The sequence below is a fragment of the Ixodes scapularis genome, unplaced genomic scaffold (assembly GCF_016920785.2).
Source record: "Ixodes scapularis isolate PalLabHiFi unplaced genomic scaffold, ASM1692078v2 PGA_scaffold7__128_contigs__length_106722199, whole genome shotgun sequence".
In the NCBI taxonomy this organism is placed as follows: Eukaryota; Metazoa; Arthropoda; class Arachnida; order Ixodida; family Ixodidae; genus Ixodes; species Ixodes scapularis.
In genome coordinates, this window is record NW_024609882.1 from 6631977 (window position 1) to 6654511 (window position 22535).

The window sequence follows — 22535 nt, forward strand, 5'->3', positions numbered from 1 at the left end:
TCTAGAAAAAATCAAAATTGCAACATCTACATTTCAATATATCGTTGCACCGAAACATTGTGCCATCATCAGTTCAATTTGTTAGCTCTTTCGGATTTATTAGTCATGCAGCAAAGCAAACAGCCCCCAACAGAAATGCATGTTCGAAGACTTTGCACGTTTATTTCAATATCTTGTCGCTTGGACGGTTGGTTTCGCCGATAGAGCTTGCAAGGTGGTTCCATTTCCCTACGTGCCTACTCTCCGAGGAACCACAACTGGTACACTTTGCGACGGGCTGTTGCTAGGGGCGCTCAACCCTTTTTGTCGACCTTCTTCTTAACAACTGTTCCTATGGCCGCGTTGCACCGGGAACCTCCTCCACTATTTGTATCCGCTCATGATGCGCGACAACTTCAAAAACTTTTTTTTCCTAAATCACTTGTCACTTTTATTGTTCCCTTTCTGCTCCAAAAAAGGCAGAATTACAGAAAGAAAAAATCCAGATGTAGGTTTGCAGTAAAGCTACCTAACAATTCGCTGCTCGCACGACTAGCAACTGGAGTTTCGCCGAAGAAAGACTTTCCTCTAAAGCCTAGACGCTAGCGGCCAATTCCGCGGAACAAATGAGTTTCCCGGCACCACGGGTGCCCACCTAAAAGATGAAGCTCTTGATCTCGTCGTAGAGGACCAGCACGAAGGCCCCACCCGTGCCGCGGAGGATGTTGGAGAAGGCGCCCTTGAAGAAGGCCGCCCCTCCTTCCGTCTTCATGATCTTGCCCCAGCAATGGATCGTGCTCTTGTACTGCCTCTCCTCTACCGCGCGGCCGCTCTGCATCATCATGCGCCTCCGCACCGTGTCGAACGGGTACGAGATGATGCCCGCCACCGTCGTGACCGTCTGCGCGATCATCCAGGAGATGACCAATGGCGTGTTCTTGGGGTCAGGCAGCATGCCCTTGGCCGTGTCGAAGAAGCCGAAGTAGGCCGCCCGGTAGATGATGATGCCCTGGACCGACACGCCGAAGCCCCGGTACAGGCCGACCAGTCCGTCCGATTTGAAGATCTTTGTGAGGCAGTTGCCCAAGCCGGAGAACTCCCGCTGTGCCGCGCCCTTGCCGGTGTCGGCAGCGAGGCGCGTTCGGGCAAAGTCGAGAGGGTACACGAAGCAGAGGGAGGTGGCTCCTGCGGCGCCTCCGGAGGCCAGGTTGCCTGCGAAGTAGCGCCAGAACTGGGTCTTCTTGTCCACGCCGCCGAGGAAGAGCTGCTTGTACTTGTCCTTGAAGGCAAAGTTGAGCGCTTGTGTTGGAAAGTAGCGGATGACGTTGGCCAGGTTGCCGCGCCAGAAGCTGAGGAAGCCCTGCTCCTTGGGGATGCGCACGAAGCAGTCAATCATGCCTGGAACAAAGAGGGAAAAATGCTGAACGAAAAGCACTGCCTTGCACGCACTTGATGGGAAACTTAACTAGAGGGTGTGCACAGTGGATCTTATGCTGTAGCACAGGTCAGAAAAATTGGTGCCTGGAGATAGGAAGCTTAAACTTTCACCAAGTGCGCATGGAGGTGGTGCATTTCACCTCACGAAATTTTAAGGCATAGTTCTTTTCCCGTAAAAAAATTAAACCAAAAAACTTGCCGAAGTCAACGGCGGACGTGTCCGCAGACGACTGCGTGAGCAATGAATGTAATGTGTGCAATCTACCAATAGGCGCAGCGAGCAGACAACTGTGCTGTGCCTGTCGGGAGATGGCGCAGCTAGCAGAGAAAAGGGTGAGAAGGGGTAGAGTGACTGTGCGGAACACAAGTTCGTCTGCTTCTTGCACAGGGGTTGCGGTGATGTCATAAAGCATGGTGAAGGGTGCAAAAAGCAGCAGACGCAAGGAAGTGGACCCACACACAGGCATGTTTGTGTCTTCTTCCTTGTCTCCATTGTTTTGTACGCCTTACACCATGCATCATAAAGTTAACCAACTAGCCCAACTACAAGTTCTACGGTGGCGTCAGAACGCTGAGCTTTGATTGGCTAGATTAGAAGAATAGTGGAGCATATAGTGTATAAGCTCCGCTTTACAAGCGGAGCATATACAGTTACTATGAGAAGGGGTGGAGCCTGAGAAGAGGGTGGGGGGGTTGACATCCCTGGCTCTATAGCTTAAACCATGCATAAAAATGCTTCATCCACGCACGACACATTCAGTGAAGCTTTTGTGCTATGTTCTCAAGGCCAGCTTTTTCCAGAATTCTGCAACCCCACACCAACTGCATACAGAGGACAAGGCCAGCGCCTGTCTCCCCCTAACGTCAGCGCTAATGGATCCACGCAGTGCCGCCCGGCTTGCACCAGCATCGCCGCCAGCACGTAGTGCAGCGTTGCACAACGAGTGCGATGCTAGCATGCGGAGACGCCGAGACGGACGGGTCGGCCGCTTCCTCTCGTCGAGCTACTAACATGCAGGCGACCGAAACCTCGCAAGGCGATTGGCTAATCGATCTTAGTTACCATGACTATTTTAATCCTGTCAAATCTCCGAAAGGGTCGTTCTAAACCAGCTACCAGAGCCACGCCACGAGCCAAGATCTCCATGTAGCGCCATCTTACCGAGACCGTTTCTCTCCAATATAAACGTCTCTGGCACTGTGTATGCAATCAACTTATCAATCATGCTTATCTCCACAAATCTCTTGCAACGATCTTGTTTTCGAGCGCAGCTCTTAGGTGCCCGTTTCCGGCTTGAGCGGCGTCGGCGTAACCGCGAGCCCCCCCCCCCCCCCCCCCCCCCCCCCCCCCCCCCCCCCCCCGAAGACTTCGGGCACCTTCAGTGACCCCGGGGAAGGGGGGGGGGGGGGTCACGTGACCCCCCCCCCCCCCTTCAGTATCCTTCCCTCCTCAAGAGCTGCGCTCTAATTTAGCGTTACATTTAATGCCGGCAAACGCCGCCGTTACATGGGGTGCCAAGATGTGAAATTGCCTCGCCGGTGTGTGCGGATAACAAAATCTCGGTATACAAGAAGTGTCCTTATAAAGCAACCTGTCACCGGGAATTCGGAGCGGCTCATCAAGAATGGAGAGATCCAGGAAAAACTGCACAGTCCATGGACCAAAATGGCGACCATACGGGGAAGCATGGCGCTACTTTCCCAAGATCCAGTGACTTTAGCCCACGTGCTTTAGCCTCCGACAAACTTCCAGAATTAAAAAAAAAAATCCTCAACACTTTGCTTATCGTGAACGCCGCGAGAGGCCTGCGAGGGACCCACTTTCTCTTACACGAGGGGAGCTCGCGTGGCGCACGCGCTAAAAAACTAAAGAACATGTTCACAAAAAAAAAAAAAAAAAAAAAAAAAAGAAGACGAGCACGGGCTTGCGGATTGGCACGCGCAATGCCAGGCACGACGGCTGCCGCCATCTTTTTCTCGAGTTCCTGTCGACGCTGGAACAACCATTCGTATCGACCAAAGAGTAAGCGGAAAACTTATTTGTCACAAAAAACACGCCACATACGAACTTGGCGTTTACAGTGGGCGATTCCTGGACCGTGTACCTGGGAACACAATGCGTAGATATGACGGCGTTCTCTACACGGCCAAACGCTAAGCATACAAACGGCGTCAGCGTCTAAATCTTTGTTCTACTGTTTTTGTTTTTTTTTTTTCTCGTTTTTTACCTTTGTAACCTTAGGCAGAGCCTACGCTGGTCTAACTTCTGCATCCGTCCGACAGTTAGTTAAGCCCCCGGCAGACCGACCTGTCATGAATGGCAGCGTAACAAGCTTAGTGGCTCGAACGTTACCACTCCCTCGCGATTATAGATCCAAATATTCGCATATAATTTGCACCACTGTGTCTACTTTTGTGCTACTCTCTGCGAAAAGAAAATGTCGTGGTAGCGATTACGAGTTTTCGTCCCGCTTTTCTGGGAAAAGTTAAGGTGAAGCTCCTAGACCTTGAAATATTAAAGGGCACAACAGGAAAATCATTAGTTGAATAAATACGAAGAACAGGCAACGCAGATATTGTTTTAATTAGTAGAACAATTGAACTGGAGCCCAATGCCCAAATACAGCACAAAAAAGATATCTAGTGATAACATACGGGGAATCAAAGGATCATCTCGTATGGCTTTGGGCAAAAATGCCGGCGTGGAAAGTGTAACTAACGCTGTAACCCCCCCCAAAAAGTGATTTTTTTTTACGAATAAAAACAATAGCTTGGTGAAGAAATATCACTATGATTTTTAAGAAAATCCAAGATCTTTCTTTTTAATTTCTGCTTGAAATTTTTAACTTCGTACTTTATGACAAGTTTGGAGTGCCATAAAAATATAAATCTTTCAGATCAAACAATGATTGCTATTTTATTCGAAATAGCGTTTCCATAAGAATATATAAAGCAGGGTGTCGAACCCGAACCGAACCGGAACCGAACCGGTATTTTTTCCGGAACTGAACCCGAACCCGAACCGTTATATTGTTATCGCGATGAACCCGAACCGGAACTGAACCGGAAAAAAAAAAAAAAACGGTTACCGGCTCATGTCAAAACGGTTCGGCCACGCGCTGTTGACAATGAATGTGCTATCAATGCCATTTGTTTTTTAAGTGCCGTCAACTGACACACACCTCGCTTACATATTTTTCTTCTCCACTCAGTCTTAGGAATATAAACGCTGCATCCATGAATCTTGACATAGGAACCAGTATTGCGCTGGTCGCGGCTTGCACGGAAGAAAGAGAATTAGAGGGCTGTGCAAAAAAAAAAAAGAAGAAAAAAAATCGCGTCACGGGATTTCATTTTCCTACAATCTCGTAAATCCTAAATGCTGCTGTGTGCTCATTTCATAACACGTTTCTAGAACGCGCGAGTTCTTGAAGCTTGCTTCCATCGGAATGAGAAAAGAAAAGGCTGTGGGGAGTTTGATAATAATGCATCCGGTTTCGTATAGGCACTTAGAAGCTAACATATTTGTGAGACAGCGAACTCTTCTATTTTAATATTTATCCTATTACGTCCTTCTGGCGTTGCGTTCGGTGAAGTGTTTTTCATATTCCGTATCTTGTTTAATGAAAACTTCTTTAAGGGTCTAATTTGAGTTACCGAGGGCTAGTTCAAATAAAGAAAGCTGTATTTTCTCCCCACTGTTCCTTCAATTGCTTACACGCCGAGGTGGCGGGATAGTTAGCGAGTTCTACTTGTAAGTGGGTTTGTAAGGAGGTCGCAGATTTTATAGCTACTGCGTCGGACCCAATTAGATGAAGTCCGAATGCGCAAACGTCGGTGAGGTAACCTTTGAGTGCACATAAAGAAACCATTCCTGGTAGAAATCCCTGAGTCTTACACTACGATGTATCCCGTTTCGTATGCGCTGATTTCAGATGTTTTATTTGTAATTTATTTTGATGTTGCAATTTGTCATTTATAATTTCCGAACCGGTTCGCGGATCGAATCAATCGAACCGGAACTGAACCGGAACAAAATAAATTTACCTGAACCTGAACCGAACCCGTATTTTTTTCGGTTCGACACACTGATATAAAGAAGTGTAATGTTGCAGCTAATAAATTTCTCCAGATAACGGCTAAAGAATTTAGTGAGAAAACGCCAAAGGGGTCAAGTTTGCGCATTTTTGACGCGAGATACGCAACTTCCACAACGCTGTAAATACGTATTTGCCCCAATAGTTCCCATCGTCTATCGGAAGTAAAAAAAAAATATTTGAGATTTGTGATATTTGTATTTTGCGCGTGAGGTGACGCCCTCGCACTGTCTGTCTTCTCTAGCTTGCATTGGGTTGTATCAGAAAGTAGGGGGAGGGAAAGGAAGGCCGGGGAGGAGGAAGGAGACGAGCTTTCCCCCTCTCCTCTCCAGCGTTCCGTCTGCTTCCTCCTCCCCAGCGTTCCTCTCCCTACCTTCTTGAGCTGTAACTGCAATATATAAAAATACAAAATTTGACACCCATTTCATTAAAAGTTACGTTATATTATTCCCTGTTTTACTCTAAGATCAGTTATGGAATACTCGTGTGGGGTACGACAAATATATCAAACTATAACAAACTGATTATCATTAAGAAAACATTCTTCGTGTTTGCCCAAATAATAGAGGCCATATGAAAAGAAAGAGCAACGCATTACCCTGTATTAAATATAACATGTTAAAGGAGAACCAAATATATCGCTTGAAATTATTTCAATAGATACATCGAAACAAGCTTTACTCGGTACCCGCACAGTTTTTCATTACCACAATTGAAACACAGAATTCCAAACATTCGAACTAATTAAGGTAAGCAAACATTAAAGTATCAGATTGCTAAATGATTAAATTGCCCAGGTATTGATATTGATTATAGTGGCCCGTTTTCTAGGTTAAAACAAGAGTGTAGACCAGCGGTTCGCGAGGGCATCTTTGGCAGGCCTGGGGGAAGGGGGGGGGCTATGTTGCGCTTTTTGGACTCCCAAGAGACTAGGGAGAAGAAAGTGTCGTCAACGATACAGCAAAAGCAGATTGGATGTTGACAGAAGAAAACAAAATCAACATCCAATCTGCATTTGTTGCGGCATTGACGCCACTTCCTTCTCCCTAGTCTCCTGGGAGTCCAAAATGCGCAACATAGCACCCCTGCAATCATTCGCGCTTACTTCACGAGCACCGCTATACCGGAAGCCTGCCAAAGGCATCGCGTGCTTGCTGCACGTGTTTGAGGCTTGCCGGTTATTTATTTATTTTTTTAATTATTATTTCCGATTTCTTTTGCGCAACATTCCTTTTTTTTTTTTTTTTTTTTTTGTTCGACAGCGTTTGAGAAAAAGTGGTTTTTTGTTCTTCGTTCCGTGACGCAGATTAATTCCCGCAGATAATTGGCCAAAGCCCGAAAATCGTGGCAGCGCCCCCTTAACCTGTCGCCGACTGTAGTCTGATCCGCCAGACACAGGCCCGAAACCCCCGAAACCCCCGTGCCCTACAACTCCGCTTCGAAAATAGCCCTCCCGTGCTGCGCCAACCGCTCTGTTGGGCGGGTCACCTTCGGCGCCTCAGCCGTCCTTGGCGGAGCATTCCGAAACCGAAACTACTGAGCAGACGACGACGACGACATCGCGGAGGTGGTGGCGTTACGTGTCTCTACGCCGAAATCGGTGACGTCACCGCAAAACACGCTGGCAGCCCGCCAATCCGGTGTCTGGCGACGACGGAGAGCACGTGCAAACGTCGAGATACGACGTCACGTACAAGCGTCGTCAGACCGGAGCGCACGGACGTCAGCCGGTTACGAACTTTTTCCGCTGAAATGTGCGCCGTATCGACGAGTTTCCCTTCGCCCGCATCCAAACGAGTCTTCGGTGTATTGCATCGACAGTTCAAAACTAAGCAATGTTTTCGGTAAATACCGATGAGCCCGGAAAATTATTCCCCCAAATCGATTTTATGAAAATTTGAAAAAAAGAAAAGAAAGAAACCTCGAAAGACCCAGAATGAAAGCTGTCCTCGAATAAAAAAAATTTCCAGCCTCACGGGAAAAGTGACTCGAAACCCAATCCCCAATAAAATATGCGCAATGCTAGTCTCTCTCTTTATTTTATTTATTTATTTATTTATTATTATTATTATTATTATTTACACACTTTGTCTTGTTTGACGTTTTCCAAGTGTTCGAGTCACGCGTGTGTTCCCTGGAAGTTGGTGATTTCTACATCTGTGTCCCATTTTCTTCCGCATAACCCCCTGAGACCCGAATTTTGTGGCCGAAACCGTAAATTTAAGCTGAAAAAACACCGAATTTGGAAGAAGAAATGAACCCCGGAAAAACTTTCGAATTCAAACAAACATAAATGCGAAAGTTAGTGAGTGGGCATAAGAGCTGCAGTTGAAAATTAGCGGAGACCGTGGTAAAAAATTGGAAACTTAATAGAATAAAAAGGACACGGGACAAAATAAGAAGAAAAAAGTTTCTTTCCAGTGTAAGATAAAACGCCTTTTCCTGTGCATATCGCGTGTTTCTTTAATAAAGCTACTTAAGGGTAGGGAACAAAAAAAAAAAAAAAATTAGCACGGCCCCTTTTATGAACCCTGCAAACAATATAATGGACACCGGCGGACTTCTATTTCCAAAACAATGAGGTGAAACAGGGAAGGCGTAGGTAAGCTATGAACACGCATAAACAGCACGATTACATAAGTAATACACACGCCCACGCTTCGGGATACTTGCACTGAAAAAGTTAAATGAAAATAATTAATATTAATATCAGTTACTATATGTCTCTTTAGTCTTACCATTTGTGTACGTCACATCAAAGAAGAAAGAAATTAATAAAAGACGCGTGTTGCGTTTGAAACGTGTGTATTCTGGTAAAACAAGAAACGCGTCATCTCAACTGCACATACCGCCAGATAAGAAAGCGCTCAATTTTCCTGCGCCACTAGAAAGGGCAGAGCGCGTTGGATACAGCGCCTTTATACTGAGGCCGTAAAATTGAGCGCGCTCTTAAAAGGGTGTCACACAAAGGGGGGAAGGACCGTCGACAGAGGCGACCTGGATTTCCGCTCGTACCGATACACTGTCCGCGCAATCTAATCGTCACGGGACGCGCAGCCCGCCCACGAGGCCTCGACCTCAGCTCGCTGCTATCGCGCGCGGTTAAGCTCCGATAAGGACCTCGTGACGAGCCGGAATATGCCGAGCAGCGTCCACTATTCAACGAGCTTCCATTTCCTGGAGGCGCACACATATTAGGGAGTTTTAGTAGACCGTGTTTCCCGCTCCGCTAGCCCTCCGCTACGAAGAAACCGCCACTGCGCCTGCGCGCCGATGGCCTTGGCTGTAGAGTTCCGGGTAGCGGAGGGGCTTAGCGGAGCGGGAAACGCGGTCTACTAAAACTCGCTAATAGGGAGTTTTAGTAGACCGTATTTCCCCCTCCGCTAGCCCTCCGCTACGAAGAAACCGCCACTGCGCCTGCGCGCCGATGGCCTTGACCTGTAGAGTTCCGGGTAGCGGAGGGGCCTGAGCGGAGCGGGAAACACGGTCTACTAAAACTCGCTAATATTTCGGAAATGTGTGGCGCCCCTAGGGAGCCTTCATGTGCGCTTGAAGGCACCCTAGGAACCCCCACTGTCAGCTTGACGCGTATAAGGACGATCCGATGTACGGCACTTCGTGTAGCTCGAACATGTTGCGATTTCAGAAGGCAGCACGAGACCGTGTGCGGGATGATCTTGTGTTGGGTTCGTTCAAGCTTTCGCGTTCTCTCGACTACTCGCGCTGATAAGAGAGAAAGGGTAGCGCTACTTTCAGGATATCCGAAGCGTCGGAGTGGTGTGAAACATCCCCACAATTCCTCGTGCCGCACAGTGTGTGGTCTATATCGGGGTGGTCTATCGAGGGGCTGCGCAAAAAGGTAACGCGAAAGAAAGAAAAAAAAAGAAGCCGCGACTCGCCTTCCGTGCATGCTTCTTGACGCCGCGGGTCACGAGTTCGAGGTTGCGTCCCATCGTAGATATAGAAACGCAAATAAAAAAAAAAAATTAGTAATCAAAGAACCTACGAAACATCTTCCGGTAAGAGCGCAAAGCTTTACCGAGTCTCCTCACCGACGGAGTTTACTGAAGAACAATTATCACTGAGGCTGACCAAACAAACCTCTTTCGTAAAGAAAGACGTATACCAAACGAAATCACCGAATCTTACCGCAACGCGGGGGATCTTGGCAGAGTAGCAAAACACTTTAGCAATAGGCTTTATCCAACAACTGTACAAAACAAAAATACGCAATTGCGAGGAATGTTCGATAGTTCGCCTGGCTGCCAGTGTTTACTCACGATCCTTGCCCGATTTCAATCTGTTTTGTTTTAGCCGCCTCGGTGGTTTCCGGCGAAGTGCCCGTGGCAAAAAGCACACCAGGCCGTATATCGAATGTGTGGCGGGGGGTCGTGTATGAAATCCCCCTAATCTGTGGAAAATCTTAGGTTGGGCAAACGGGAAAGTGCACCAATGACCGCTTGAGGGAGCACGCACAAATTTTACAGACAAGTGATGGGGGCACATTTGCGCACGCACTGTACGGCCTGCAAATGTGAGCCGCGCTTCGGTGACACCAATTTTCAAGGTAGAAGCAAGAGTCAAGACTCAAGAGCGCGCGCGAACTGCGAGAGGCGTACTTTATCAGGAAGAGGGGGCCCCAATGCGTCAGCAACACTCAAAAATACGTTTTTTTTTTTTGTTTTTGTTTTTTTATATTATATATATAAATATATGTAAACAGAATGAAGGGCGTGTATTCAGGCGCACGGATAGCCTAGGTGACGATAGGTGTTCAACATATATGTACTTCTATCTTCTATCTTTTTTTTCAATATAGTTATGAGTGGCGCCCGTGTTTGTCATCTCTCTCGTGTTCGTCTTTTTAGCGCTTTTAACTATGGTACAAAACAATCTGACGGAGGTTTATTGCGGGGCAGGCGCCGTATAACCAAACAGAGAAGCGAGGTTTCGGCTGCACGTTACAGGAGGTGGGCGAAATTAATCCTGTCCTCCACTGGAGCGTGCCACAGATAACGCACCCCCCCCCCCCCCCCAAATAACTTCTTTTTTTTTTTTTTTACGTTTTTGCCCTTTTATGAAATGAAATTTGGTCTAGTCATAAAGAAGCGGACGTCGCAACGAGCGAAGCATTGCTCCATGGGCGCGGGCCACTCGAGCGAGCATCGCGTCAGAACGCCGGCTAATCGGCCCGTGATTCTTGCTGGACACATTCAGCACGAGTGAGAGAGAGAGAGATAAAAGAGACAAGCCGCGTGCTTATCTCAGGGGGACCACGACCAAGCGTCACAAAGGCGTCTGGCCGGGAAGAAGTCCGGGCAATCCCCGTTGGCTGCGCAATAAAAACTCGTATACAACCGCGACGACAAACGAGGATCCGCGTGGCGCTCTTTTCGGGTGCGCAAGTCGCCTTCACCCCTGCTACGGATGTGTCGATATTCAAAGACCCGAACTGCGATATTAAAATAAGGACAATCTCTCTGAACTCCAAGAAAAAAGAAGCGTGAACCCGTCCCGTCCGTTTCCTCTCTCTCCTCTCTCTCTCTCTCTCTCTCTCTCTCTCTCTCTCTCTCTCTCTCTCCCCCCCCCCCCCCCCCCCCCCCCCCCCCTTTTCTTCCTTCCTCCAAAAGCGAAACTTGGAGGTTTTACGTGCCAAACCAACAAAAGGCTTCCGATCAATGCTGACTGTTAGGTTGGGCGAGTCGGTGCTGAACCTTTAGAAGCTTACAACACTATTAAAACAGTCTCCGTCTTTTCTTTCAATTTTATTTACAAATTTAGTTTATTTCAATTATTAACGAGCCTATTGAAGGGGCGGTGCAACGATTTTTAGACTTGGGACAATCAACCGCGGGAATCCGGAGAGGAAGTCGTCTGCTTCTTGGGCAGGAGTTGCAGTGACGTCAGTTGCAGTGACGTCAGAACGACGCCGAGCTCTGATTGGCTAATTTCCTTGAGGTTATACCCACTATATTTTTTTAATAGGCCAATAAGAGCACGGCGTTCTGGCATCATCGCAACCACTGTGCAATTGGCAGACAAATTTCCGCTCCGCATTAATCTGTGTCACGAAGAACAGAAACCCGTGTTTTCTTGCGCGCGCTAGATTTTATTAAAAAAGAATGAAAGAAATTAAAGTGTTTTTTAGCAGCTTCCTCCGGGCTTCACCGAAGGTCGATCGATACAAAGGACGGTTCGCCACGGGGCTGACGGCGAGTGTACCAGCGGAGGGGGACAAGTTTTGTTGACTTCCGCGGTACTTCCGCGTGTGCCCCCAGACCAGAGACGTGTCACTCGCAGTAGTTCCCGTAACCGCCGCACGCGGCTGCAGATCGGCAAATAATGCGTTTTTTTTTTTTTTTTTTTTTTTTTTTTTTGTGATTAAGCAGCGGAATAGCCGTCTTAAGAAACAAGGAGACGCGTTTTTTTTTCTTGCAACTTGTGCTTGGATAAATATAACAAAGGTCAAAACGAAAAATAATCATACCGCAAGTCATTTCGTCGACAGTGCACGTGGAGAATTAGACGCGATATACCATAGAAAAAAGACTAAAACAGGCGAGCCTGTGACAATTCGTCTTTGAAAATGCTCTAGGTTTTCCAAAGATGAATTGACGCTGTACCACACTATAGTTGATAGTAACAAAAAAATAAAATAAACACGAGTTTGTCTATACTTATAAACCCCGAGACAAGAAAACAAACAAAGAAAAAAAAACGGGACAACAGAACGACGTCTCAGAAGACTGTTCTGTTGCCCCCCCCCCCCCCCTTTTTTTTTCTCTCCGCTTTTTTTTTTTTTTTTTTTTTTTTTTTTTATGATGGCATTCGGGACGATATATGTTAGGCATGATTGCCAAACATATATCGTCCTGCAATTGATATATGTTAGGCATGATCCAATAACCTCCATATGAACAGAAGAAGAAAAAAATCGGTGGGCTTTTCTCCGCTGAGTTTTTCTCCGCATCCGCTGATTTTGAGGAGAGCTTTTCTCCGGTGAGCTATTTTCCGGTGAGCTTTTTTCCGGGATTATTTTTCTTTATCAGTGAACGATGTTGAACTTTGCCTCATTTCAGTCCCAAACGTGTGTTCCGCAGCAGGTGTGTAAAAACAAGCGACGATTCTAAGCAAAATAACACCCGAAAGGAATATAGAGTGTGTTCAAGGATCGCCAGCATTCCGGTGACGCTTATATATTGATAATATGCCAGTCCTCTCACTATATGAAAATGATTCCGTCGTGCATGAGCGGATAAAGTGTCTCGTACTGTTTTCTCTGCCAGGGAGCTTTTATCGGGCACTTGTTCTCAAAGATTTCGAGCGCGCGGGTGATATCTTGAGCGTAGAACGAACATCTTCGCTCAGAGCAGAAAGAATAAAGGGGTACTTACTTATTTAAAATCGGAATAGATTACGTGGCCTTCAATTTATTTCGATCGTACACGCACGGGTAGTTACTGATCCAGTGTTACTGCGTAGTTCTTGCCGTCTCCCTTAATTTCCAGACGTTCGTCGTTCGTTTGCTGAAAAGCGCCGACGTCGTGTTCGCGCAAACAGTGTCCGACAGTGCACATAAATACACGTACGAAGCCGCTTTAGCACCGTTTTAATGCGATGAATTTGAAAGAAAAACGCCCTAACTGACCGATTATTTCGTCGGCCTGACTGAGAAATGTTCCAAGCTACCCAGTACTAGTACGTGCGAATTATTCGGGATGTTTTCTCTTATCATCGAGCGCAGGGAGGAAATGCACTGAATTTTTTCCACAGAAATGCATTACCGGAACTCAATTTTGGACTGGTTGCTGTCTGCTTCAATTTCCATCAGCACACTAGCGTCACTAGAATCTCTAGCGTACATTATAATAACTCTATAGAGGAAACAGCCTGGGGCCATTACTTGAAAACCGGGGTCACACAGCTGATAGCCTTATACATCATACAAAAGACAGCCACTCACACAGATTCGAAAGCGAGTCCCCGCGAAACCCGTGCTTTGAATGCCGCACGGCAATGTGTTCAGAAATAAAATATGGAATCACGGATATGAACGGTGATTCCTGTTTGCAGACTGCCTTTTGTATATGATGTATGAGCAGTGTGAACCCCCAGCTTTATTTAAGCGCCTGTGGTTGTCATGCTGCCTCTATCCATCGTGAAATTGTTTGCTTTGCCCTAAAAACATACACCAAATGAGCATTGCTTTGCTGTTCAGTATGAATTGTGCAGCAGTATGGCTATAACTGTTAAAAATATATTTAAAAAAAAGTTTCAGAAACTAAACGCTACCCGAGATTTGTTCGTGTAGTGTGCGCATGCGTCTGAAGAAGCCAATTTTATGTAATCTTTCACATATTTCCCGATTACATTATCACGCCCGTAGTCAACGAAAACCACGAGATCTGCATAAAACGTAACCGAGCCTCTGCTACTGCAGCACCATTGGTACATACTTTTGTGTAATATAAAGTCATAATCGACGAACGGCGGCTGCAAAGTAACGGTTACAGTAAGCCTATACACCATTTAGTACGATGAAGAGTGCATTGCGGAGTCCAAAAGAGTGTATTGAGAAGTCCAAAATCTGCCAAAGCTCTCATAAGCATTAAAAAAGAATGTAAGGAGTATTATCGCAGAAACTGGCGCAAAAACCTTTTTCCGTTGTTCCATGTCGGTGTCTTTCAAAAGAATTCCTAGATTACTCTGGCTAAGACAAATTTTTAAATGCATCCAAAATTTCAGGAAAAAAAAAAGTAGTTATATTTAGGCTGTTTTTATTTTGTTTTTGCCTTCAAAATTTTAGGAAATTTGGCATCCCTACTTCTGGCACGCCCCAGCGGACGACTGGCTGGGTGGGATCTTTTGACACCTCGGTTACAACGGCGGGGATTCGAACCCGCCACCTAGGGAGGGCGGCGCTTTGCCTCGGAGCCACCGAGGCGGCTTTCCCTGCCGCCCCCCGCTCCAACTTGAGCGCCCAGGAGGGTCTCGGGCGTTCGAACGACGCACGGACCGAGCGAAATGCATTCACGCCGCCGCGAGAAATCGCAGAACGGGGCCGCTCGTCCGGGAGGGCTCGAATTAGAAGGCCCACTTGGAATAGCTCCCAGTGTTACGCAACGCGATCTCCAAGGATCCTGCCCTCTGTCTCGTGCGTGCGCAATTGTTGCTCGCCTCCCGCTGCCCCATGCCCGCTCCGCACGCGCTGCCAAGAAAGCACGTCTGCGGGCGAGAAACCGCTGCGCAGTTAGGACCGAGCCAGCCGTCTTCGCATATTCTTTGCGGTTTAGAAGCGCCTGTGAGCCGCCGCGCTGATCGGCGGTCTCCGAGGGGTCGTGTGCGTGGTACTGACTGCAAGGTGAAAGTTCGCCTCTCCTCAACCTTGTCCGTCAATGCAGGGCCGGACAAGGTGGATCATCAACCAACTATTATATCCCAAAGATACCTTTTTTCGGACTTATGGATCAGGCTTGGGGGGGGGGGGGGGAGGGGGAGACAGATTTGACGTCGCGGACGAACGTGACGTCACGTGCAAAGCGTTTACCAGATCTATTTGATTGACCTGCTTGCCATCCCACCAAAAAACTCACCATTCCTTACTAAAAGAAGAAAAAAAAAACTAATATATGTCGTGTTTTTTGTTTTATTAAAGAGGTTGCTTTTGAGGGGGTTAGAAAATTAAAAGGAGGGAAGAAAGGGGGGGGGGGGGGGGGCCTTCACCCCCCACTCTTTCCACGCTGACCTTAATTCTAAGCCGGGGCCGCAATGCTGGGTGTTCTGGGGCCGCAACCGTAAAGGCTCCAAGGACGCGGCACGTGTCACTTTCTTCCGGTTGTAATGTCTGCCCGCCAGCAAGGAACGTTCGAAGCTGCTACAACACAGTGATGTTATTCGAAACGTCGTTTACATTATCACATAGGCTATGGTCGACGCCAGTGTTGGATAAAGTACGCCTAAAAAGTAATTGAAGTACAAAGTAAATGAGAGGTCGTGCAGTTCGAGTAAAGCAGTAAGTACACCGGACGCAATATATTTGAAGTAAACTACTATAAATACAATGTACTATTAAAATAAAGTACAAGTGCTTTTAACGCTATCCTCCACGATGCCCTTTCATTCCCATATATGTTTTATTAAAAGGTATGCTTTGTTTTAGAAGTAATTGCGGGTGCATCCGTTTTATGAAATGTATTTTGAAGACGGGAGTTGCTTTCCTCGCAAAGTACCAAAAAAAAAAAGAAAACCTTTAAAATACAAGCACATCTCAGAGAATGGATTTCGCTTTCTAAATGTGCTTGAAGTAGTGGTACTTCCCAACAATGGTGGACGCACAGCGCTATGTTCCGTTTCAACTCGAACAGAGATCCTCGTGCTGTCGGCAGACGTTTCCTGCAGACTTCAGGTTCTTCGAGGCGTCTGTGATTTCATACTTGCCTCATCCTTTGTTCTACAGAAAACTGAAAGAACAAGGAGTGCGGACAGCCCGAAACATCGCCACCGTCTGGACACAGACAGCAGCGATGTTCCGGGCTCCGTGTCCCGCTCCGGGAGGGATTTTTCCCTTTGTTGCCGTCCCAAAACTTCTCCCTAAATTGCGCTTTCTTTCTTTTTTTTCTTTTTGTTGTTGTCAAGTGGAGTGTTGTTTTAAACGAACCACGCTTTTACATCATTGTGACTGCTCTAATTCAGATAAACATCATCCTGCCCAATTCGGTCACCACTTGCTAGTTGCTACGCACTTCGTCCAAGCACCACACATTTTTTTTTTTTTTTTTGTATTATAATAGTTTTTTTAATGCCGTGCATATTATCTTGGAGATACTTCCTATACCTCGTGTAAACTACACGTTCTGCTGTATCTCCGAGGAAATCAAATTGAACAAAAATTCCCACAAACAGGACAAACGTTTGTGCTTTGCTCATGATTTAACCAAGGTCGAACGTACCCACGCGATGAATCAACAATGCATACTCCTCGTGTGTTATTACCGTGATTTCTATTCAAGAAAAACTCATGTTTTTCCTCAAAAACTTCATAACCAAGCGTCGAAAAAAAAACAAAAAAAACATTACCGACTACTGTAAGAAACGAAACGCGAGCAACCATACAAATGAAGAAGAGAGAGAGAGAGGGAGAAGGGAAAAAAAACGGCTATTAATTAACGTAAATATGAGACATCCAGCGGAGGCGATTGCGTTTCGGAAGGTACACCGATGTCCAAACACTGAACGAGTAAACTGGAGAGCTTTGAACAGTTCTACCCTTGACCTTGACAACGGCTCACAACCTTCTCGTTCATTCATCCCTCTTATCGCTTGAACTCCGTGCAATCAGAACGTGCTCGGGATCATAACTGGGCACTCCGAAGCCTTCACCGGGAAGCGAAACGAACGGAAGCGAGACGAGGGCGCGAAAGCACAGACGAAGCACGGCTGTGAGGGCACGTGCTGGCGAAGGGCGTCACGGCTCGGTCTCACGGACGAAGCGGTTCGAACTAGTCGCATACAGAAAAAAGGCTGGGAAGCACGTACCCTTGTACTGTTTGTCGGGCGTGAGTTGCTTCGACACATGCTGCACCTGAAGCAGAAGCTTGACCCTTTCAATCGGGGCCACACTGGTCTTGGAGATGGCCGCGGCTACACCTCCGGCGATGAAGTCCTTCAGGAAGGAAACCACGGCAGAGTCCTTTTGTGCAGACATCTCGGACGATCCTCGTCGATTCTTCGATCGATCCTCGAGAGAAATAAAATTATAAAATTACTATTAATAGAAGATAATTAAAAAAAATAAGCGCGCTGCTTTCTGTGTGGTGCGTGCTACGACCTCTTGCAAGCTGCTAACCGTCTTGGCCCCCTAGCCCGTCGCAAAGAAGGCCCCGTGCTCCAGCTTCGACTTTTTATAACCGCGGTTCCAGAGGGGGGGCAAGTTGGGAGGCTATAAATAAGTACCATCTCCACCTCGCACTGCGCCTGCGTCGAGACGGTCCCCGAAAAGTCGCTGCCCTGGGACATCTGGAACGCAGAGGTCGTCTATGCACAGGACCGTCCGGTTCACGACACGAGAGACACGACTATCCTATTTGATTGCCGCGTCTGATCGGGTGCAACGACGCTGTGGCGCTTGTGAAGACACATTGATCGTGTGTACAGTGGGAACGTTTTGAGGTATTCCGGAACAAGGTGACATGGCCAGTCCAAGCAAGCCTGTTGATCTTCGAATGTTCAGCTGCAGCCGCACGGCCACTGTGGTTTGTTTCTCCATTATCGCACCGCGGTTCCTTCTCGTAAATTAGCTGCATGCGACGTCTAATATCAACGCATGCACATTTCGAATTCGGTTGAAAACTCTCTTTTGCAGTCGGTCGCATCCGGTCCGTTGCTTGCATACCCGCGATGAACACCGCCGATCACCATACAGCGCGAACGTTTGTTCCGTCGTCTGGAGTCTGAGGGAGATTTCCCTTTCCTTCCCACGAATTCTTGGTTCTGAAAGGGGGGCCCACTTTCACCTTCTGTTCCGATTGAGCGGGTGCTTTCGAGCACACGAACTCGCGAAGATATACGATTTATCTCAAAAGTCAAAACCCAATCGAACCAGTTTGAACAGTTTGAATAAGATGCCAATGGAGAGAAGAGTAGACGTACTCACCCTGGTCTTGACGCGAAGGTCAGGACGGTTCCCCGCCCGGCGTTTGACAGGAGCGCTCGTAGACTACATCGTGGACTAGCGGAAATACGGAAGTCGTGCCGGTTAAGCATGATAGTCGGTGCAATCTGCCACAAACCACGGCTGCGATCTCGCCGGCAGCTTTGGCGAGCCGCTTTCGCGCGTTTCGGCTGTCTAGTACACCATATCTCGGGCAAACCCCTGTTCAGCTTCGCTTCACTCTCGGTGGACGAGACTAAGGACGAAGACTCGTCACGGGGGGCTTGTCCTATTAAAAAAATGCTTGTCATCGTTGTTTGTTATGTTTGCAGGCTCGCAGGCACCGCTCCAGACGAAAAAGCTTTGAAAATCTACCGCTACATCGACAGAGCCGTGACGTAATGAGTTGTTGAAAACTACCGGTACCTGTGACGCAAACAGCAGGCGGACACATAGCAGAGTCGTTTCATCTGCATTCCGATTGGTGAGTTATAAGGTAAAATTATAACCTAAATATTTAAAATATTGGATAGCATTTTAAAATTGCATGTAATTTTAAAGTCGTACAGTCGCAATTTTTATTATTTTTCAACGTGTTTCAGAAATCGCAGTCCCGGAGCAAAAGGCGATGTCCAATAAAACTAGCAAGCCCTCCCCTGAAAGCCCCTCTGCTCCGGTGCCACCGACGAAAGCAGGCAGTAAAGACATGTCTTTCGATCCGATCTCCTTCGCGAAGGATTTCATCGCCGGCGGTGTGGCCGCTGCCATCTCCAAGACGGCAGTCGCCCCTATCGAACGAGTCAAACTCCTGCTACAAGTTCAACATGCATCCACACAAATCTCCGAAGCCCAGCGCTACAAAGGTGAGACCCCAAATCTACTGACCTACAAAATGCCGGCCTCTGCCGCCATCTTGGCCCGCACGGCCACATTGTAGGAAAAGTGGCCGGCGGCGGGTTTTCTTTTTCGTATCAAAGCTTGCTTCGGTGGTTATTTGTCGCCTTGGTATTTTATACCCGCTGCCGCTAATTTTCTTCATTCACTAACCGTTCAGTGGCCGTGTACCTTCGTGTTCAATACGACGCTTGACTCGTTCGCGTAGTTCAATGAATGAATGACCTTTGTGCGGTCACGACGAACAGGGCTGTTCTCGAGTTGAGATTTTGTTTCGAGTGCAATATCCAATGCAATATCCGTGTTTACTGTCTTGCGTGATATTAGAATACAGCCGGTTGCGGGAACTGCGCATTACAGTTGGCAAAAGTCGCGTTTTTTTATTTGTATATATATTTTTTTTCTTATCTTTGACTTTAATTTCTTGCAGTCGCGGGTCAATGTCTGGCGTAGCCTCTCTCGTTCTTTAAAGCCCCTTCAATTTAACGCGACCTTAACCTTGACGCTTTTTTTGTAAAAGAAAGAATGCATTGGTTTCACGGACTCGTAGGATAAAAAATGGCAGTGTCTGACCTTGACGGTCCCTATGAAAATAATAAAAAAATAATTATTGCGGCTACACTACCTTGCAGTAAGTAAAATGCCGGAGTGTCGCTTGACTTTCACATTTAATCGCGCTCGTGCCGTGCTAAACATTGGCTCGTCTCGTTACACCAACATAGCCGCCTTGGTGGTTCGGAAGCAGAAACACCGGTCTTAGTTTCCCTGGGTGGCGGGTTGGGATCCCGGCCGAAGAGCCCGCAGTCAGGCGCCGGCATATTGCGGAAAAGACTCCGGCTAATCGAGATTTCGGTTGCACGTCAAGATTCCCAGCTGGTCTAAATTCGTCCTCGGCCCTCTTCTGGGGTGTACCAGATGATCTTGGTTGGTTTGTCACATAGAACCCCGATATTTGACTTGTGTCCCATGTTCCTTTGCAGGCATGGTCGACTGCTTCGTGCGCATCCCCAGGGAGCAGGGCTTCCTCAGCTTCTGGCGTGGCAACTTGGCCAACGTCATCCGTTACTTCCCGACACAGGCACTCAACTTCGCCTTCAAGGACAAGTACAAGCAGGTCTTCCTCGGCGGCGTAGACAAGAAGACCCAGTTCTGGCGCTACTTTGCGGGCAACCTGGCCTCCGGAGGCGCCGCAGGAGCCACGTCCCTCTGCTTTGTGTACCCCCTCGACTTCGCTCGAACGCGTCTGGCCGCCGACATCGGCAAGGGCGCGGGACAGCGGGAGTTCTCCGGCTTGGGCAACTGCCTCACCAAAATCTTCAAGTCTGACGGACTGATGGGCCTGTACCGGGGCTTCGGCGTGTCTGTCCAGGGCATCATCATCTACCGGGCAGCCTACTTTGGCTTCTTCGACACGGCCAAGGGCATGCTGCCTGACCCCAAGAACACGCCACTGGTCATCTCCTGGCTCATTGCGCAGACGGTCACGACGGTGGCGGGCATCATGTCGTACCCCTTTGACACAGTGCGGCGGCGTATGATGATGCAGAGCGGTCGCGCCAAGGCGGACCTTATGTACAAGAGCACGGCCCATTGCTGGGGCAAGATTTACAAGACAGAAGGTGGTGCTGCCTTCTTCAAGGGCGCATTCTCGAACGTACTTCGTGGCACCGGGGGAGCCTTGGTCCTTGTCCTGTACGACGAGATCAAGGCTTTCATCTTCTAAAGACCACAGCACCAAGGTCCCGATGAAAAGTCGGCTCCGCCGAACCCCCTCTGCCCTAGTCCCCTGCCCCGTCGGCTTTTTTTTTTTGTTCGGCGTCTCCCGTTCCTTTGTGTACTTCAACTTGAGCGCAAGTTAATGGCACAATGCATTTGTGTATTTTCGTTTCTTTTACCCTGGTCTTTTTTCCATCCGATAAATTGGCACGTATTTAAGGCTTGCAAACATTCCAGGTTAGTCACAAAGTAATAAGGGGTTGGGGAGTCATGTGGGTGGGAGAGACCAAGCTTTTGGAGGAAGGGTGTGGCTGAGCAGTGCAAAACTAGACCAAGTAATAAAGGATGTAGAAAAACACTGAACAACACTTCGTCTCCTTTATGGGGTAGCAACTTCTTTGGCTGTAGCATTGCCCAAGCCAGTTGCCACCCAAATTTTCTTTGTTTCTGTCATTGTTTAGAGGTGCATCATTACCTGTAAAATGTCAATCCTGTCTTCGTTGACACATTCCAGAGCATTCTAGTGACCATTAGATTCCCATAAATGATGCCCACATCAGATTACAAAATCTGGATTCTAGTGACCATTAGATTTTTATAAATGATGCCCACATCAGTTTACAAAATCGGGATAATGTTATCAGTTCGGTCTTCAAGAACTTGCAGAAGTGGCAATCCTAAAGAAACTAATTAAAACCAGCCTTTGTTGAAAAAAGCTAATGGGTTGCACAACTTGATAAGGCTGTTTCCATCCACTAGTCCAGCTAATTTTGTTTTAAAGTACTCTTGCATATAAAGCCAATAACTAAACAAGTGACAAAAAAAAATGAAATGCCTATAAGCAAAAGACGGTGAGAGTGCAGGTGAGCTGGTGGTAGCTAATCATGTCGTATTACACCAGAGACTGCGGTGGAAGAAATCGGAAGAACTTTCAGTTTGTTGAGACATTCTCTGTGTCTGTTCCTTCTACTGAAAGTTCTTCCGATTTCTTCCACCGCAGTCTCAGGTGTAATACGACATGATTAGCCTATAAGCAGTTTTTACAATTTTTTTGGCAATACTCAATTATCCTTGCTAACTCTCAAACTTAAAATGTCACCAGAATATTGGAGTTTGTTATATATGTATATATATATATATATATATATATATATATATATATATATATATATATATATATATATATATATATATAATAGCCACAGCTTCATTTCGAAATCGTGTGTAACATACATGCTCTTGCGCCAAAAATAATCCCAATCATAATGTGTAACATACCGCTTTGGAAGGGTGCTTTCCCCATAGCGCGCATGTGCACTGCGGCAAAACAAAATGCGCAGAAATCACAATTTCCATTCTGCGATTGTCGCTTCACTGCAGTATACAAGTGCGCTCAACAAAGCCAGCTAACCTGCCAGAAGAGACCACGTTTGGTAGAGATAAAATCAAACGCTACAATATTTGCAGTGATGCGGACGGTCCGAGTCATCTTGGATCACCATTAGGAACAGCTAAAAGTCCAGTTTGGAGCACAAGTTTTCACTTTTCATTCCATGCATTTATTTATTCAAAATACCCCTAAAGGCCCTCTGTATGAGGGCATTACGTAACGGGGGAAAGACAAGCAAATATATGATATAGGGTGTTTATGAGTAATCCGAACCCGTCTTTTCGCACTGCAAAAATAAACTAGACATTGCGGAGAGCTCAAACTCTGTCAGAATGTAGCCTCAGCCGTTCGAGCAAGATGCCAAAGCTTTAGA

At 47.1% G+C, this 22535-nt stretch overlaps 2 protein-coding genes across 5 annotated transcripts; one reads left to right on the forward strand and one right to left on the reverse strand.

The window, feature by feature from the left end:
- Positions 1-138: 138 nt before the first annotated feature.
- On the reverse strand, positions 139-19095 carry LOC8035879 (ADP,ATP carrier protein). The gene is made up of 4 exons (XM_042286580.1): positions 19048-19095; positions 18166-18240; positions 17049-17250; positions 139-1377 (listed from the first exon to the last, which is right to left on the reverse strand). Exons 3-4 carry the CDS (start codon positions 17215-17217, stop codon positions 635-637), a joined length of 912 nt encoding a protein of 303 aa, XP_042142514.1. The 5' UTR covers positions 17218-17250; positions 18166-18240; positions 19048-19095; the 3' UTR covers positions 139-634.
- On the forward strand, positions 3368-21135 carry LOC8035905 (ADP/ATP translocase 1). 4 transcript variants are annotated; one of them, XM_042286582.1, is made up of 4 exons: positions 3368-3439; positions 18495-18646; positions 18765-19025; positions 20037-21135. In XM_042286582.1, exons 3-4 carry the CDS (start codon positions 18791-18793, stop codon positions 20777-20779), a joined length of 978 nt encoding a protein of 325 aa, XP_042142516.1. In that variant the 5' UTR covers positions 3368-3439; positions 18495-18646; positions 18765-18790; the 3' UTR covers positions 20780-21135. The 4 variants fall into 4 exon arrangements, with proteins under 4 accessions (XP_042142516.1, XP_042142515.1, XP_040356013.1 ...); XM_040500079.2 differs by lacking the exon at positions 3368-3439 and adding an exon at positions 17499-17764; XM_042286581.1 differs by lacking the exon at positions 3368-3439 and having other exon boundaries at positions 17471-18646.
- The last annotated feature ends 1400 nt before the right edge of the window (positions 21136-22535 follow it).